This window comes from Balaenoptera musculus, chromosome 2, assembly GCF_009873245.2.
Source record: "Balaenoptera musculus isolate JJ_BM4_2016_0621 chromosome 2, mBalMus1.pri.v3, whole genome shotgun sequence".
In the NCBI taxonomy this organism is placed as follows: domain Eukaryota; kingdom Metazoa; phylum Chordata; class Mammalia; order Artiodactyla; family Balaenopteridae; genus Balaenoptera; species Balaenoptera musculus.
Window position 1 is genome coordinate 141,858,330 of NC_045786.1, and position 16,760 is coordinate 141,875,089.

At 44.3% G+C, this 16,760-nt stretch overlaps 1 protein-coding gene across 3 annotated transcripts in view; it reads right to left on the bottom strand.

Annotated features, from left to right (window-relative positions):
• The window catches only part of ZFYVE26 (zinc finger FYVE-type containing 26), a 61,804-nt gene that overhangs the window by 34,821 nt on the left and 10,223 nt on the right, over positions 1-16,760 (bottom strand). For 2 of the 3 annotated variants that reach the window (XM_036842866.1, XM_036842868.1), the window contains exons 8-19: positions 16,592-16,722; positions 15,463-15,626; positions 12,774-12,977; positions 11,145-11,762; positions 10,594-10,680; positions 8,194-8,262; positions 7,426-7,577; positions 5,320-5,521; positions 4,085-4,348; positions 2,131-2,250; positions 1,872-2,036; positions 1,096-1,314 (exon numbers count right to left, since the gene is read on the bottom strand). In XM_036842866.1, coding sequence (XP_036698761.1) covers positions 1,096-1,314; positions 1,872-2,036; positions 2,131-2,250; positions 4,085-4,348; positions 5,320-5,521; positions 7,426-7,577; positions 8,194-8,262; positions 10,594-10,680; positions 11,145-11,762; positions 12,774-12,977; positions 15,463-15,626; positions 16,592-16,722 — 2,395 coding nt within the window. The remainder of the gene's footprint in view (positions 1-1,095; positions 1,315-1,871; positions 2,037-2,130; positions 2,251-4,084; positions 4,349-5,319; positions 5,522-7,425; positions 7,578-8,193; positions 8,263-10,593; positions 10,681-11,144; positions 11,763-12,773; positions 12,978-15,462; positions 15,627-16,591; positions 16,723-16,760) is intronic. The other variant, XM_036842869.1, reaches the window with a different exon arrangement.

Consider the following 16,760-nt stretch of genomic DNA (forward strand, 5'->3'; position numbering starts at 1 on the left):
GCCTGTGCTCCGCAACAAGAGAGGTCGCGATAGTGAGAGGCCCGTGCACCGCGATGAAGAGTGGCCCCCGCTTGCCGCAACTAGAGAAAGCCCTCGCACAGAAACGAAGACCCAACACAGCCATAAATTAATTAATTAATTAATTAAAAAACAAAAAACAAACAAACAAAAAAACTACATGGAGGGCTTCCCTGGTGGCGCATTGGTTAAGAATCCACCTGCCAGTGCAGGGGACACGGGTTCGTGCCCTGGTCCGGGAAGATCCCACATGCTGTGGAGCAACTAAGCCGTGCACCACAACTACTGAGCCTGTGCTCTAGAGCCCACAAGCCACAACTACTGAGCCTGTGTGCTGCAACTACTGAAGCCTGCGCCCCTAGAGCCTGTGCTTCCACACAAGAGAAGCCATCGCGAGAAGAAGCCCGCGCACCACAACGAAGAGTAGCCCCCGCTCGCCCGCCGCAACTAGAGAAAGCCCGCATGCAGCAACGAAGACCCAACACAGCCCCCCAAAAATAATAAAGAAATAAATAAAGAAATAGAAAAAAAATTTTAAAAAAACACAAAACTACGTGGAAAGCCCTTCTGTTGATATTTTTCTAGGTAAAAGGTATTCTTGACAGGATGCTGACCACAGGTTTATCTACGCCTTACCACTGTTCTAAAGACTTCCAACTACAGACAAACTTCAGGGAGCAGGCCTAGCCACAAACAGCTGATCCTGCTCCCTTCGATATGACTGAAGTGTAGGTAATACTCGCTCTGCGGACTTGAGTAAGAATCTGGCACTCGAATCAGAGACTTAATTCCCCTGGTGGGTCCTCATATCCACAATAGATCGAAGATCTGGGAGAGGTATTTTTGACTCATTAATGCCATCAAAACGTATTGAATACTCTCATGTGCTGTACCATTGTACGAGGCATCAAGGAGACAAAGGTGAATAAAACACAGAGGTGAGTAAGAGAGGACCTCACATGTAGTGTCCTTGGCTACTGCTGTACCCAGAGCCTCTTCAGTGTGCGCCTTCCTCTTCCTTGCCCCTAAACACCTGTGGGCCAGTCCTGACTCTATTTTCTCTTTCTTGCTACTCACCAGGCTCAGAGCTCAAGCTCCGCAGGAGAACAGCAGCCAGCGTGCTGCAGTACCTGAAGAAGGTGCCCATGTAGTCAGTCTGCCTGCCGCCTGCTGGCATCTGTTTGCCCAGGTTCTTCTGGAGGAGCTGAGTCTGGATATACACAGGGTGGGCCTCTGCCTCCAGAGCTTTCTCGGCCACCTGCTCCACCAGGGAGGTGAGTGGAGTACTCCTGGGCTCTGGGAGGAGTTATGAAAGGAGAAGGCATGTAGTGTTGAGTCTGTGCATCTGGCTTTGGGTCAGTTTCCAAACAATATGGGAACTGCGCCTCTGTACACTGTGTGGGACATCCTATAGGCTGGCTGCTACGCTGACAAGGCAGTTATAAAATCCTAAGTTGGTTGCTTATACAAGTGATTCTCAGCCAGGAAGAGCTTTGAGTCTGGAGAAATCAGGGTGGAGAGTTCCATTTTCACCCCTGTCTCGGGTGGAACAGCTCTGTGAAGTTCACAGCACTCTTTTGCGGAAGGGTTAATCAATGTTTACGGAGTCCCTTCTGGGTATATCTCTCATAAGGAATGAGAAAAATGTGCCAGCTAATGGGAGTGCTAAGCAGCCCTTCACTTAGGAGGTGGGGCAACAGGTGGAATTAGTTACGAGACAGGCCCTGGTTAACTAGAGGGCTGGTAGGGCCCACTTCTGAGTCCTCAGCCTCTGCTCCAAAGTACTCTTTCCCGTTCCACTGCGTCCTCTCCCCATTTCAACCTCATCTGCTCCCATGCAGTCGGGCCTGTACCTGGCAGCTCCAGTGCTTCTCTCAGTGACTGAAGGATCTGCTCCAGCTGCTGGGCGAGGGTAGCGTGGCTGGCGACACAGTCCTCGGTGAGGCTGGGCCAGCACATCTGAAGCAGCTCAGCAATGCTGCACCGTGGGGGACCTCCCCCCTTTTCCTCTACACTCTCTACGGAGAGCAAATGAGAAAGAAAAAGTGAGGTCTGATGCTGACCTCATGTTCCGAGGCCGGGAGATTAAAAAGGGGTAGTAAAGCAGCTCACCTGATTTGATTTGTCCGGCTGACAGAAGTGGGTAATTGAGAATCTTACTGATCTGCTGAAGAACGCCTGGAAAACCTCGAATGCCATCAGCACTGAGGAATACGTGGTCTAGCCGGCGACCTGGAAACAGGATGAATCGAGAAGGAATGCAGAAAAAAATAAGGAACTCTCAGAGATTGACACTCAGTCCTGTATTTACCTGTGAAGTTTTATCTTCTCCAGTATTGAGGAAGAAACATATGCTGTGCCAGTTTTCATGACAACCAGCATACCTGGCTTATTGCATGCCTGCTGTTCCAGGGCTACCTCTGGCAAGATGCCTCAGCTGTCCACAGCAGCAGACCCAGAAGCTCTGGCATTCCTAGGGAATCGTTGTCCCAAGCCGATCAGGCACTTCTTGTGCATTTGCCTTGGTACTTCCTTCAGCCGAGAACTTGAGCTGGGATCTTATCTGTATCTTGACACCCTGACTAGACTATAAATAACTTTATGGACAGAGATTATTCCTTATACCTCTCCTGTACTCCCATATACTTGGGATAATCTGGAAATGCAGTAGGTACTAAATTAATTCCTGATTGATTGGCATGAAACCAATCAGCTTGAATATTATTAATAGCTTGGATAATATCTCCATTCATTTTAGAATATAAGTACTAGATGAGGGAGAGGGAAATTGTTCGATAAAAACAGCATTATGTATGCCACGGCATACTTTCCTAGAAGGACTATGTCAACGTTACAGGACTTTTAAATCAACAGCTCAGAAGTGATTTGGAAGGGTGTGCAGAATAGAGTTAACACAGCAGGCCTGAGACTGCTATCCTTAGAAAGGGCTGCTTGCAAGGTTGGTCCCTGGTTGGTGTCTGTGAACTTGACTGGTAAAAGGTCTCCTACACAGATATAAAACTTTCCCTAAATGATGAGAGCGACTGATTGTGCCTAAACTGTTTGTACAATGTGGTTTATGCTGAACACCTGCCTTCCTCCTGAGAGTCTGGAATTTTGGTACATGCTGGGCAGAGGTTCCCTGTCACCAGCTCCCAGTAAAAACCTTGGGCACTGGCTCACTAATGAGCTTCCGGCAGACAACACTTCCCACTTGTTTGTTGTCACAACTCATTGCTGGAGGAGTTAAGCACATCCCGTGTGACTCCAGTGGGAGAGGACTCTTGGAAGCTTGTGTCTGATTTCCTCCAGACTTTCCCCCATGAACCTTTCCCCTTTGCTAATTTTGCTTTGTGTCCTTTTGGTGAAATAATTCGTAGCCATGAGTATGACTATATGCTGAGTCCTGTGAGTTCACCCATCGAATCACTGAACCTAAGGGAGGCTATTCATATCATATCTATTCACCATTCCTCCCTCCATATTACTCAGAGAGAACATGTTTCTTTCTCTCTCCCTGGCCAGTCCTTCCAATGCTGGGTGTGTGTATCAAGGATGGGTGGGGAGTGGAACTTTGCCTAATTCTTTCTTCACATTCCTCTACCTTCATTCCTCTAAGAGTTCCATATACACATTCTGGGATATTATTAACCTCAAGGTACAATCCTCCCTCCAACTGTGATCCACTAAATTTTCCCTTATACCTGGTTTACAAGCTTCAGACTCAGGTTTTAGGTTAAGTGGGATTCACTCTGGAGGAGGTATGCAGTTTAAGGGCACAAATTCCATTAGTACCATTTTTGAATGTATATTTCTTCCTTGAATTTACCTATAAACCAGAAGAGAATTTCCCCAAATGACTGGAATTTGCTATATCTGTTAAGAAGGCGAGACTCTCAGTAAACTATATTTAAGTTGCCAGACCGGACATGAGGAAATGAACTAATAATACTTTCTCCCCATCCCTCCTTCCCCGATAACTTTCTTCTTGCACGATTATCAAGCATCTCAGAACCCCATCTCCTCATTTGAGAATTAAGGGATCAAGCAAAAACAGAACACTCACCCCGACTCTCAAGGCTGCTGTTCAGGCGCCGCTCAGCGGTTTCCAAGAGCTGCTTGCCGGTTTTCCAGAGCTGGCACTGAGAGCAAGCCAGGTCAAATGCAGCCATGGCGGGGGGGCTGAGGTCTTCCAGAACCTCTCTCAGGGGGGCAGTGGGCTCCACCGCACTACTGCTTATCCAGAAGTCCTCCTGGAGTGTGGGGATGGGGTCTCCCGAGGTGCTGAGCAGCTTGTCGGTCACATCAGAGATGGAGTAAAATACCATCCCTGGACACCCAGCAGTGGGATACAAGGCAAGAGGTTAAAATGACTCTCACTAGCACTTTTATTCTGAAAAGTAGTTATTTAAAAAATGTCTGAGGTCCTTCTGCACAGTATACCATCAATGCATATCAAGACCATCATTACAGCCCACTCCTACGGCATCAAAACAATGGCATGGAAAGAAAGACCAAGAGAAACTCAAAAAGGTGGAGAGGAGTGAGGACTTCTTCCAAATGGGATCTAAAAGTAGGGTGAAGTGAGGTAGATCTGTGTGTGCTCATCAGCAAAGATCTCTAAAATACACCACTAAAAAAGCAAGGTAGAAAATAGTACTTGTTGGAAGAGCTCATTTATATTAAAAACAAAAAGGATATGCATCTATTCTTTTGAATTTGTAAAGAAAATCTCTGGGAGCTTATAGAAGGAGCAACAAGTGATGGTAACTTGATATACAGAGCCTAGACCAGCAAGAGATGTAAAAATATGGGACAAGTTTCCACTTTCAAGAAATAATGAAAGGATGAGCCCTTTCTGCAGTGCAGCCAAGGGTGGGAATTGACATCTGTGAATCCCAGGCCACAGGTGTTATTTACAACTTCTTCACTTGCTAGAAAAGTAGAATAATATGCTTTATCCCTGAATGATTACATGGGAAGAAAATAATCAATTCCCCAAATCCCAAGATTAATGGCCATCAAAACACAAGGTGGAAACTGCATTCACATTCTTCAGTTTAAGTCACGTAGGACAAGCTTAATGGAGGAGCTTGAGGGGCAGGTAAGTGACCACTGTGGTCGGCGAGGTTAGGCACAGCTAGAAAATGACTCTGGAGGTGTCAGGACCGCTGTTCTTCAAGGCAAGCGTCCTTCTCTAGGTTTCTGCTCACCTTCATGATGAGCCTCTGATTTGGGTGGTTTTTCCCCCATACCCTCCTCCCGCAGCTCCCTCACCACCTGGCAACAGGGAAGCCGGACCTGCGGCTGCAGCGCTGCCAATGGCCTGCAGAGTTGAGCGGCCGCTGCCTGTTCTTCGGATGGTGCCACTACCCCCGTCCGAGTTCTGGTTTTCGATCTTGTGCTCTACTCGGGCCAGCTCCTGGATGACCTCCTGGTAGCGCTCCATGAACAGCAGCTCCCCGGAGCTGGGCGAGGACTTCAGGTTGAATGTGAACACCACCTGCCACAGGAGAGGAAGGAGTGTGGCTTGCGGCAGGCCCGCTGAGGTGGAGAGTGTCTACAGATCTGAGGTCTTGCTAGTCATCAGACTCTGGCCCTGAGACATCTGCTCTGTGGGGCTGGAAGAGCACTGGACATTCAAAGAGTAGGTCAAATGTAGAAATGACTCGTAAAAGTCAGCAAGAGGGCCACTGAAGCCCCAGCAGAAAATAGGCAAAAGATGTGGACAATTTCAAAGGGAAAATACACAGGACTAATACACAGGTAAAAATGTTTTCCCTTCCCAGTAATTCAGGGAATTTAACATTAATACTACCTTGCATCTACCATAATGACAAAGTGTTAAAATAAACCCTCAGGGGGTGGTGGCGGAATGAACTGTCACAACCTTTTTGAAAAGCAATTTGGCAGTCTACAGAGCTTTAAAAATGTTTATATTCTTTGACTCAGTCGTTTTTATGAAAAACTTTCTTAAGGAAATAATTCAAAAGTCAATGTATAAAGGTGATAATCTTGACACTATTTAATACAACTATTACCAGGTTGAAAATAAATGTGAGTTAACAGGGAATGGTCAAATGCAGCTACTAGATCAGACTATCATAAGGTCACTAAAATAAGTTACTAGGTAAATGCTTATATTATAATGTAAAAAAGGCACAAAGTTTTAGATTCAGAATGATCTTGGCTCTCTATAAAAGTCACATACATCTTGGAAAAACATTGGCAAAAATATGCTTTTATCTTTAGTATTGGTTGTTCTGGACAATAGGTTAAAAGTAATTTCATTTTCTGGTTAATACTTTTTGGTATTTTCTTATAAATTATGCACAACTTGCTGTGTAACCAGGTTTAAAAATAAAACCTTTTATTAAAAAAGAAAAATGAAAAAAAGAAAAGATCAGAGCCCCAGGAAAGGAAGAGGAAGTGAGGACATTTAGCGGTAAAGCATCAGGGGGCTCGCAACTGACTTCCTCTTGGTTTGGGTGTCAGAAAGGCTGGTGAGGGTCCTATCCTTCCCAGAGGGATAGAATTATCATTATCATTAAAGTACAGGATCTAAAATGTGTCAGAGGAAGTTAAGTAAAAATTATCAAATCACCTAGATGTCTCCATGATTTATTCCTCAACAAGTAAACTCACGTGAAAGAAAAATTCTGATCTATGTGTTAAGGGACCAGTGCAAGCGTCATAAATATACCAAGAGAGTTTTAAAAACTAGAAGAGTGGGCTTTTATGCTTTTAAATTTAAACAATAGCAGAGGATTCTTGTATCTCTCACAGCTTGCACATAATCCGCTTAACATTCCAAGAGGTAGCACAAGCAGGTATGATATTTAACTCCAGGTTTCAGATGAAGACGTCAAAGCTCAGAGGGAGTAGAGTGTTTCTGGTTTCTACTCCCTGCACTTTTCCCTACACAACATTCTAATTTGCTAGCTCCCTACACTTCCTGTATGTTAAACTGGCATTCTATTTATTATTAAAAATTGTCTGCATAGTGATTTCTAACTATATAAAACCACATATGTGTTCAGAGAAGGACTACAAGGAAAGAAACAAAAATATTTCAACATCTTGACGGTGGCGAATATTTTCTTTTATCTTGTTAAAAAACTGTTTTATGTTCTGAATACAAACAGATGATTCAACAGCTTAAGTCTCCTCCTTCTGGATCTTGAAATCCACAGTGCTCAAGATCAGGCTCCATATATGGAAACTCCCTCCTGCTTCTCCTGCTAGACGTGGCCCCTCAGGTGCGCCCGACTGGCTCTGCTTGCACAAGCATCTGGCCTTACCTGAGGCCCCGCGGGTCCCAGACGGCAAAGGGCTACCTTAGCGTTCTTTACTGTGACAAAGTAGAGCCTAGGCTCCTAACACCTGCTGCACAAGTACCCGCCTCACCTGATGGGCTTCTGCGAAGTTCCCCCGGAGGATGCAGGATGCCAGCAGTGACTCAGGTGGGGAGAACATCATGCGGATGAGTGAACTTTGAGGTTGAGGCTGCAACCGGCCATCCAGCTCATTCTTCCCAGATGCAGCGCTCAGACTTCCTTCTGTCGGGACACAAGAACGTCGGGGGCCAAGGAAGGGATAGAAATTGAGGAAAAACTATTCTGTCACCTGCTGCCAAACTCCTATCTTCTCAAAGTCCTTCTCTAAAAGGTCTGTAAATGGATCTTGAATTTTCCTCAAATGAAGTGCATACCTATGCTATCATCTTTTTCTTTCTTTTTTTTTTAAGTTGACGTATAGTTGACTTACAATATTGTGTTAGTTTCAGGTGTACAGCAAAGTGATTCAGTTATATATATATATTTATTTATATATATTCTTTTTTTTAAATTCTTTTCCATTATTGGTTATTATAAGAAATTGAATATAGTTCCCTGTGCTATACAGTAAATCCTTGTTGTCTATTTTATATATGGTGGTGTGTATCTGTTAATATGTTATCATCTTTGAATATAAGACTTATGTACCAACAACCTTCCTTGGGTATTCACCTCTGTTTCTCTCTACTGATGGGTAACTCAGCTGATAGTGAAATAGCCCTTTCCCCACTGAACACAAGCATGAACTGCTCAGTCCAGGTTTTCACACTGTGGTGTATGGCAACTCTGTATCAGGGCAAAGCTGCTGGAAGTTGGCAACTGGTTGGGACTCCCATACCTGAAGTACTTGTGCTCAGCTCACTACTCGTACTTTCCAGGGATGGGTTGGAACCTCTGTCCCGGCCGTCTAGAGGTATTAGAAGGAAAGAGAGAAAATCAACCATCAGTGCCTTACAGTGTAGAAAGTGAGAAGTTGGCTTGAAAGCTGAGATCTGGGTAGAGTGAGAAGATAATGGGTAGCTACTATACCAGTGGCTCCTTCTACAGTAAAATGCAAATTCCTACAGACCAAAGGTACAGGGGTGGGCTTAATATGGTCCCAGTGCTCATTTGGATAGTAGCTTATAACAGTGGTTTCCAGTCTCTGGGTCTCAGAGCCCCAGGAGCTTTCAAGTTACTTCTAGGGGTCAGCGACCCCCATTGCTCACTAAGCACTGTCAATAGTCTGAAAAAAAAATTAAAGCACAACTATTATGACGTGGAACCAGTAGGGTGCCAAAGAGGGTCACAACATTTTCTGACATAGAAAAAGTTGTCCTCATAGTTGAAAAAGTAGGGAACCAACATATAAGGCCAGGCTGATCAAAGACCATGATATTGGGACTTCCCTGGTGGCGCAGTGGTTAAGAATCCGCCTGTCAATACCAGGGACACGGGTTCGAGCCCTGGTCTGGGAAGATCCCACATGCCGCGGAGCAACTAAGCCCATGCACCACAACTACTGAGCCTGCGCTCTAGAGCCCACGAGCCACAACTACTGAGCCACAACTAGAGAAGCCCGCGCACCGCAACGAAGAGTAGCTCCTGCTCGCTGCAACTAGAGAAGGCCCATGTGCAGCAACAAAGACCCAACACAGCCAAATAAATAAATAAATTTATTAGAAAAAAAAAAGACCATGATATTGAAAGTCCTGGAGAAAAAGCATCTTCTTCTCAACACCTGCTTTCCTACAGCTGTAGGAAAAGAGAAGATGGATTGTGCATTCTGGGCTGGATGGGTCAGGTGGATGCAAACTGACTCAAACCAATCAACTGAGCAACTTAAGGGGCTCAGCCTTTAAGTTTTCCATGTTTCTCCCATGGTAGTCTCCACCCCAGTCAGCATGTTTACGTCTCTTGTTGCCACTTAGCTAAAGCCTACTCATTCTTCTGAGCTTGATTCAAAAGTCAACTCTTTCAGAAAACCGGTTTCTCTGCCTTTGTAGACTATGCTGACCTCCCCCTCCATGAGATCTCTTCTGTTTTCAGGCCGTGCCTCCGGGCAGTTTAAGTTTTTCATGTATACTGTCTATGCAGGTAAATTATAAATTCCTTGAAGGCAAAGTCCTGGTTTATGCCTCATTCAGCTCCCTCAAGAAACCTAGTATTTTTTTTAGCACACAGGAAACTCTTTATGAACTCTCTGTTTATTATTTAAAAACTACCAAAAACCATAATGGAAATTTGATTATCTAAAAATGTAATACTTCTGTATAATGCTTCTGTGTTAAAACTCCTTTAGAGAAACTCATAATCAAAGTCAAAAGACAAAATGGAGCAAAACTTGTAGCACAAAATGACAGAATATTTTCCTTAAGGTATAAAGAGCTTCTTACAATTCAACAAGAAAGACAAACCCAACAGAAAATATGTACCTTAGACTGAAAAATATAAATGGCCAATAAATATATGAAAAGACATTCAATCTCAAACTAAAAATTAGTATTAAAACAATGACACACTATTACTATATTAATCATACTGGCAAAGACGAAACAGAAACCTGATACTACTCATTGTTGATGAATGTATATGCAAATAGGCACTTACATACAGGTGATGGGAATGTAAATTGGTCCACCTTTTTTGGGGCAATTTGTTATATCTGTATTTTATACCCACGTATACTTTGACCTTCTATATTATACTGCTAGGGACTTATCCTATAGATATATTCACACAAGTATGCACAGACATACGTACAAGGTCGTTTACTGTAGCATTGTTTATAATAGTAAGAAACTGGGAACAATTTAAATGCCCACAAAAGGGTACATATGACAATGGACTACTAAGCAGCCTTTAAAATAAGTGAAGAGAAGTGAGTTCTCAATATAGAGTATGATACGTTTACGTATGTAAGAGGATATAAATAAAAAAGAAAGTTGCAGTTCTCTATATGTAGTATGATTTATCTGTATATCTAAAATGATATACATGCTTGTATTTCATGGAGAATTTTTTGAAGAAAACTATTAGCAAGGGTTACTTTGGGGGGGTGGGATTAGGATAATCTTAGATCACTTTTGTTTGTACCTTATCTTAAAGGTGAATTGCTTTAAGATACTTTAAGATCTTATCTTTATCATTAGTGTTAAGGTACTTCAAGAACTGCTTTATCTTGAAGAATATTAGACAAGTGGCACTATACCATTCGCTGCTTGTGGGAAGGAGGCATGGAGAGAGTTCTTCAGATTACCTGCCCGGCTCCTTCTTGTCCGACGACCCCGGCGGAGACGGGGGTGCCATGTGGCGATGGGCCGGTATCTTCGGGAGGGTTGCTCCTCTGAAACAGCAAACCCAGTGGGTCATACGGGAGGGTGATCAATTTTTTTTTTAATTGAAGTATTGTTGCTGTACAATATTATATGTTACAGGTGTACAATATCACGATTCACAATTCTTAAAGGCTACACTCCATTTATAGTTATAAAATATTGGCTATACTCCCTGTGTTGTACAATATATCCTTGTAGCTTATTTTATATCTAATAGTTTGTACCTCTTACTCCCCTACTCCTATGTTGCCCCTCCCCCTTCTGAAAGTGATCAGTTTTGATTTGACCCACCTCCTGGGGTAACAGGTAGGGGAAGATCTGGACTGGCCTGTGCGACGCTGAGCGGCACCCCGGAGTTCTGACGCAGGTGGCCATGGCGATATGCCCCGAACTAGTGTGACTTCATGCACTCCTAGCTGTCCCACATTCCCGAGACTTTTCTCCCTCCTCCCTTTCTGTTATCTCCTCTCACCTGAGCCCTGGTTGCTGGTCACCACCTTGTACCTCCACTGGGCCTCAGAGAGAACCTTGGAGAACTGGTGCAGGCGGCTCTGCAGTCCGTCTCTGCTGCTGCTGCCCAAGCCACTCTGGCCTTCAAGCAGCTTTGGCTTCTCGGGGGGGCTGCGGCTGCTTAGCTCATCCAGCTGCTCCTGGAGCAGCCTGAGGAAGGCCCCCATTACATATTCATCAGCCAGGAACCCACTGACACCGCTAGTAAAGTGCTTTAGGTCCAAAAAGCTGTGCCTGTGAGGCTCTGGGGAACTGTCTTTTGGCTCTGCCTTCAGACAGCTTGGAACTGTGTAGGCCAGGCTCCTGGAGGCCCCCAGGGAACCGTGTTCTGACCTCCTCTCAGGCTGTGCTACGTGCTGAGGGCTCTCTGACGGGGACCTCAAACCCAACGGGCCCTTCCCCTCAACGTCATCATCCTCAGCGTAGTCCTCGGGCAGGTGAGGCTCTGGGTGAAGATCAGCAGAGGTGACGAGGAGCAATGAGAAGACGTTTTCTAGAAGTTCCAGGCACAGACAGTCAGGAACACTGCACAGATACTGCTGACACCTGGCCAGGTATGTTGAAAAGAGATCTGAAGCACCTGAAGATGCATGTATAAAAGAAGAGGCCAGAGAAAGAGAAGGAGAGAGAAAATGCAAACATTAGAAACAGTACTCGCCAGACTCAAACATTCTCCCAAGTTTAACTCATTTCTTTCTTTGTAGTGACTCAGAGAACTGTGGTTACGGTCAGAAGACTAAGAGGCTATTGAGCCATGTCTTTTCATGATTTGTAGAAAGATTTTGCTCCCTTAAAAGTACAGTTCAGTGAACACTCATTATTTTGTTTCTGCTTTTTACAATTACATTACTCCTCATCTCTGAGAAGCACTCCATATTTCAGTTCCTAGAATGAAGGCAGCCTGGAGACTCCTTGTTCCTCAATTCCTGTTTGCACTCGTTGTTATACTACAGGTGATCACAGCCTACCCAGATCTCTTAAGAAAATGACCATGCTCTGAGGCGAAGGTCTATTCCAAAGCTGCAAGGGAGAGACACTTGACCACCAGTCACAGAAGGCAAGGTAAGGAGTTATAAGTTTTTAAGAAAAATGAGAGCTAATAGGACAGAAGGTTCTTTCAAACTGTAGGCTGTGACCCATGACACTGACTTAGACGGCTGCATTTGAAAAAATGAAATAAAACAGAAAAATAATCAGGAGTGTGCTCTGTTTGGAAGGGTAAGTAATGTTTCTTAAAACTTACTTCCGTTTACGCATCACATACACATACATATGAAAGCACAAATTATATACCTAGGTGCAAACTGGAGTGATGTGAAATGCTATCTACTGTGGACTGGAGTATAAAAAAAGAAGCATTTGGAAAATACTGTACGAGGTGCTCAGGCTCTGTTAGAACTTATGCAGATCACTTGCTTTCTCCATGTCCCTTTGATTCACGGAGGCTGATAAATGGATGAAATTATTCGTGGGCATAATAAAACCAAGGCCACCTCCCAGCCCTGGTGGCAAAGGGTTCCCACACAAAGAACCTGCTGGGACAGGTTGTTCCCAGCTCCCGCCAGGGAAGGGGTCGGGGGCGGCGCTGCACCTGGGGAGGAGAGAGAATCGTTCACTGGCTCTGCAGCCGCGGCCAGGTCCTCAGAGGGTCCATCTTTGCATTCCTGGCACTGGGAGTGCCGGTGTGAGTTCACACAGAGGGCATAGATGGCATACTTCATGGCACAGAAGCTCCGGTAGAGTGTCAGGTTCTGACAGCGGCTCAGGTGCGCAGGGACCGTGGCGTCAGTTGAATCTGAATTATAGAGAGAAACAGGCAGAACTTCAGAGATGCTTCTTTTTTTTTTTTTTTTTTAATTTATTTTATTTTTGGCTGCATTGGGTCTTCGTTGCTGCGCGCTTGCTTTCTCTAGTTGCTGCGAGCGGGGGCCACTCCTCATCGCAGTGCACGGGCTTCTCATGGCGGTGGCTTCTCTTGTTGTGGAGCACGGGCTCTAGGCGCACAGGCTCAGTAGTTGTGGCTCGTGGGCTCTAGAGCGCAGGCTCAGTAGTTGTGGCGCACGGGCTTAGTTGCTCCGTGGCATGTGGGATCTTCCCAGACCAGGGCTCGAACCCGTGTCCCCTGCACTGGCAGGCAGATTCTTAACCACTGCGCCACCAGGGAAGTCCCAGAGATGCTTCTTTCAGGCAGGGGCTGCATGTACGGCTGAAGCAAAGAGATGCCACACTGCTAGTCCCCTAGGTGTTCTCACCCTCTCTCCTTTCTGGCAGTGTGATCTGCGTCCCTTCCAGGCCTTTTTTTCTGTTCAACAACTTTCAGTCTCTCGGTTTCCTTTTCCCCACCAACCTCCCCTCTACATGTCTGTTCAACCTAGGCCTCATGGCTATTTAACAAGTCTTTCCCTTACATTTCTTAAAATACTTGTTTTTCCTTTTTTAAAAAAATAAAACTTAAAGTACATGTTTGGTCTACCTTTCGAATGCCACATTGCCCAAGAGGCAGGCTTAAAATGTGTTTAGATTGAGAAATAAGAGAGCAAAGGTAACACGGCATTTAAGAAAAAAAATACTTGATATTTTTAGGAAAGCCTTGAAGCAGACATCATGAGAAAAAACATAAACTCTGTTGAGATTCTGTACACTTGTTTAATAATTTATAATTTTTCATTAAAAATTTGTTTTGAACTTAGGAGGAAGGAAGGTTACCATCTTTACAGAATCTCTAAACATCTTAATCTACCCCTAATTCTTATCATAGCAAAAGTATAACCTGTTCAAAGAAAAAACATTAAATGTAATAAAGCAAAAAGAAGAAAAAAATACCACCCATAAGCCTACCAGCTAAACACAACCACTGCTACATTCTAGTTTAACCCCTTTAGTAGTTTTGTGTACATGTGTATGTGTTTGAGTGTAACATTTTATATACTATTTAATTTTCCTACTTCTTAAAAATCCTTTAGAGCATAAGCATTTGATTATGTTTCTTTACAGACTAAATCTCTGCTGGCTGCATATAGTTCTACTGAATGAATCCCTTGTCTAGGCATATTCCTCAAGGGCAGGACATTGGAATAGTTAGGGATGCTTTGCTACTACAATGCTGCAACAAGCCCCTTTATGTATAGGTTTCCTAGTGATTACTTCTTAGAAGCTTGGCCTTGCCAAGGTCAGGGTAATAAGCAGAACAAAGTCAATATTGTTCTATGGCCTTGACCTCTTCATGGCATTATTGCCCAGAGCCAGGACTTGCAAGCACGCTGAGAGGGAGTGGCTCCTTACATTTTTGCCCCAGATGCCTCTCTTGCCTCACCCTAGTCCCAGCCCTATTATCACTCCTCTTTTGCCTTTTCCAAGTTCAAGTTCTAAGTGTGTTCTGGTGGGTCATCAGGGATAGATTTCAAACACTTCTTCGGAAGTCTTTTGTACTTGTATGTAGAAAACAGAGAGTTCCCAGTTCTTTTAGGAAATCTGCTAAACAAGTTGTCTACCTTTCCAAAAAAAAATATAGAATGTAGTAACACTAGTTTTACAATTAGTGGTAGGTCCTTTAAAAAAGTAAATCAAAGCAATATCTAGGCTGACAGACATCTACTGCCATATGAGAATGTTTGTTTCTCTCAAAAGTAAGGTCCCTGGCCTGTGTAGTAGGTTGTGACCACACTATCATATGATTTTTGAGAGCAAAAAGAGTGAGCTTGTTAATGGGGACTTGAATTTTAAGCAAAGATCTAAGGTTAAAACAAGGCTTTGTTACTGTTTCAGGCAAGTCTTTCTTCTAAAAGAAAAACTCTAAAAAAAACTCAAAAAAAGAATCTTCTAGAAGAAAGACTCTTTACCTGTTCAATAGACTATGAAGAAGATATGGGAGGGAAGGAAGGCACAAAATGTGCTGTAAGAAAGCTTATGAAGCATGGAGAGACTCACCAAGAATTTGCATAAATACTGCCAATGACAATGCTGTGAATTCAGAGGGCAGTTCCTAATTCTGTTTCAGTGAAATGAGGGTATGCTCATGGTTCCTGAGCTGGATCCATGAGGACAAAGGTTCCTATGGAATTGTTCTCATAGGATTCCCAAGCCTCACCAAGAAAGGGGAAGATGTCCCTACATCTTGTAATCTGATTGTGGCAAACAGCACTAATTTAGAGGGTACCTGCTGGACCACCCATCTTGTTAGATCCCAGCAATCACATCTAGATAAATCTTGTGCTGTAAGAAACATCTGCAAGATTGTCCTAAGCGGGAACCTTGCCCAGGTCACTCCATCGCCAACTCACCATGCTCTTGCTGGGGGTCCTTGGCTGGCACCTTCTGTAGGAGCTTGAGGACATCTTCCTCCCTGAGGGCTGGAAGGTTTGTAAGGTGATGGAGAGAGTAGAGCACTGAGTGGCTTTCTCCACCATGTAAGTGACACAAGAGATCTCTCTTTGGTATGGGGTTGCTGAAAGGGAAAGTTGGGAGGATGGAAGGGGAGGCAGTTTATATAATTGCTTTGAGAAAGACCAGTCTCCATTCCCTCTTATTCTTTCTCTTTGGCCTGTAACACCACAGGTTTCACTTCCCCGAACACTAAATTTCAGTTGGTCTATGATAGAGAATAGCATTTATTTACCCCCAGGGAAGGACATTCATCAAGCTGGCTTCACTTGTCTAGCAAGGACCTAGGAAGGGCCTCTGTGCTCAGCAGGGTCTAGAAAGGGCCCACAGATTAAGCTTCCTAATTTCTGTAATTTTCCTAGCTGAGAGCTGACACGAGCTTCTCTGCTTTTCTTTGAGTCAGGGCCCCTTGCTACTTCCCCCAGCGGCCTACTCGACTTCAGAAGTGCTGGTGAGGTGGGTGAAGAACAAAATAAGAACCTAGATCTAGGGAAGACCCAAGGCTAAGTTATCAGGAAAACACAGGACCGTGCACACATTTCAAAAGGCAGTTGTTGAATAAAAATGTGATCCAAGATAACACGTGGCTAAGAATGTGGACCACACTCACTAGCTGTGTGACTTTGGGCATCTTATTTAACACCTGTGGGCTTCAGGTGCCCCACCTTTAAAATGAGGATAATATTGGTGTTTACCTCACAGGATTATTGTCAAGCTTAAGTGAAATCATCACGTAAAGGGCTTAGAGCAATGCCTGGTGTATAGTAAGTGCTCAGGAGATGTGAGGTTTTGTTCTTGTGATCACTGTCATCCTTAAATTATCCTCTAGTTATGACCTTATGGCTATGGTGAAGATAATCACTACTTATGTTTCTTTTGTGGTTTAATAGCTGGAACAATTATTTGTTGCTGGTCAACACTGTCAACTTAAACCATTTACAGGGAAGATGTCTTGAAATGGCCACACGTGCAGAGCATGGGTCAAGTGTGCCCAATGGTGGGAAGGGGGCTGGCTGTGCAGGGCCGTACCTGCTCTGCTGCACACACCACTCCAGGACCTCCAGGTGAGCCCACAGCCCATCACAGGCATCCCTGAGGAGCTTATCACAGCCTTGGTCCTGTGTTGATACGGGAGAAGAAAGAGATGCTGACTCAGGCACCTGGGGTCAGAGATGTGACCGACTTCAGGACCCTGCAT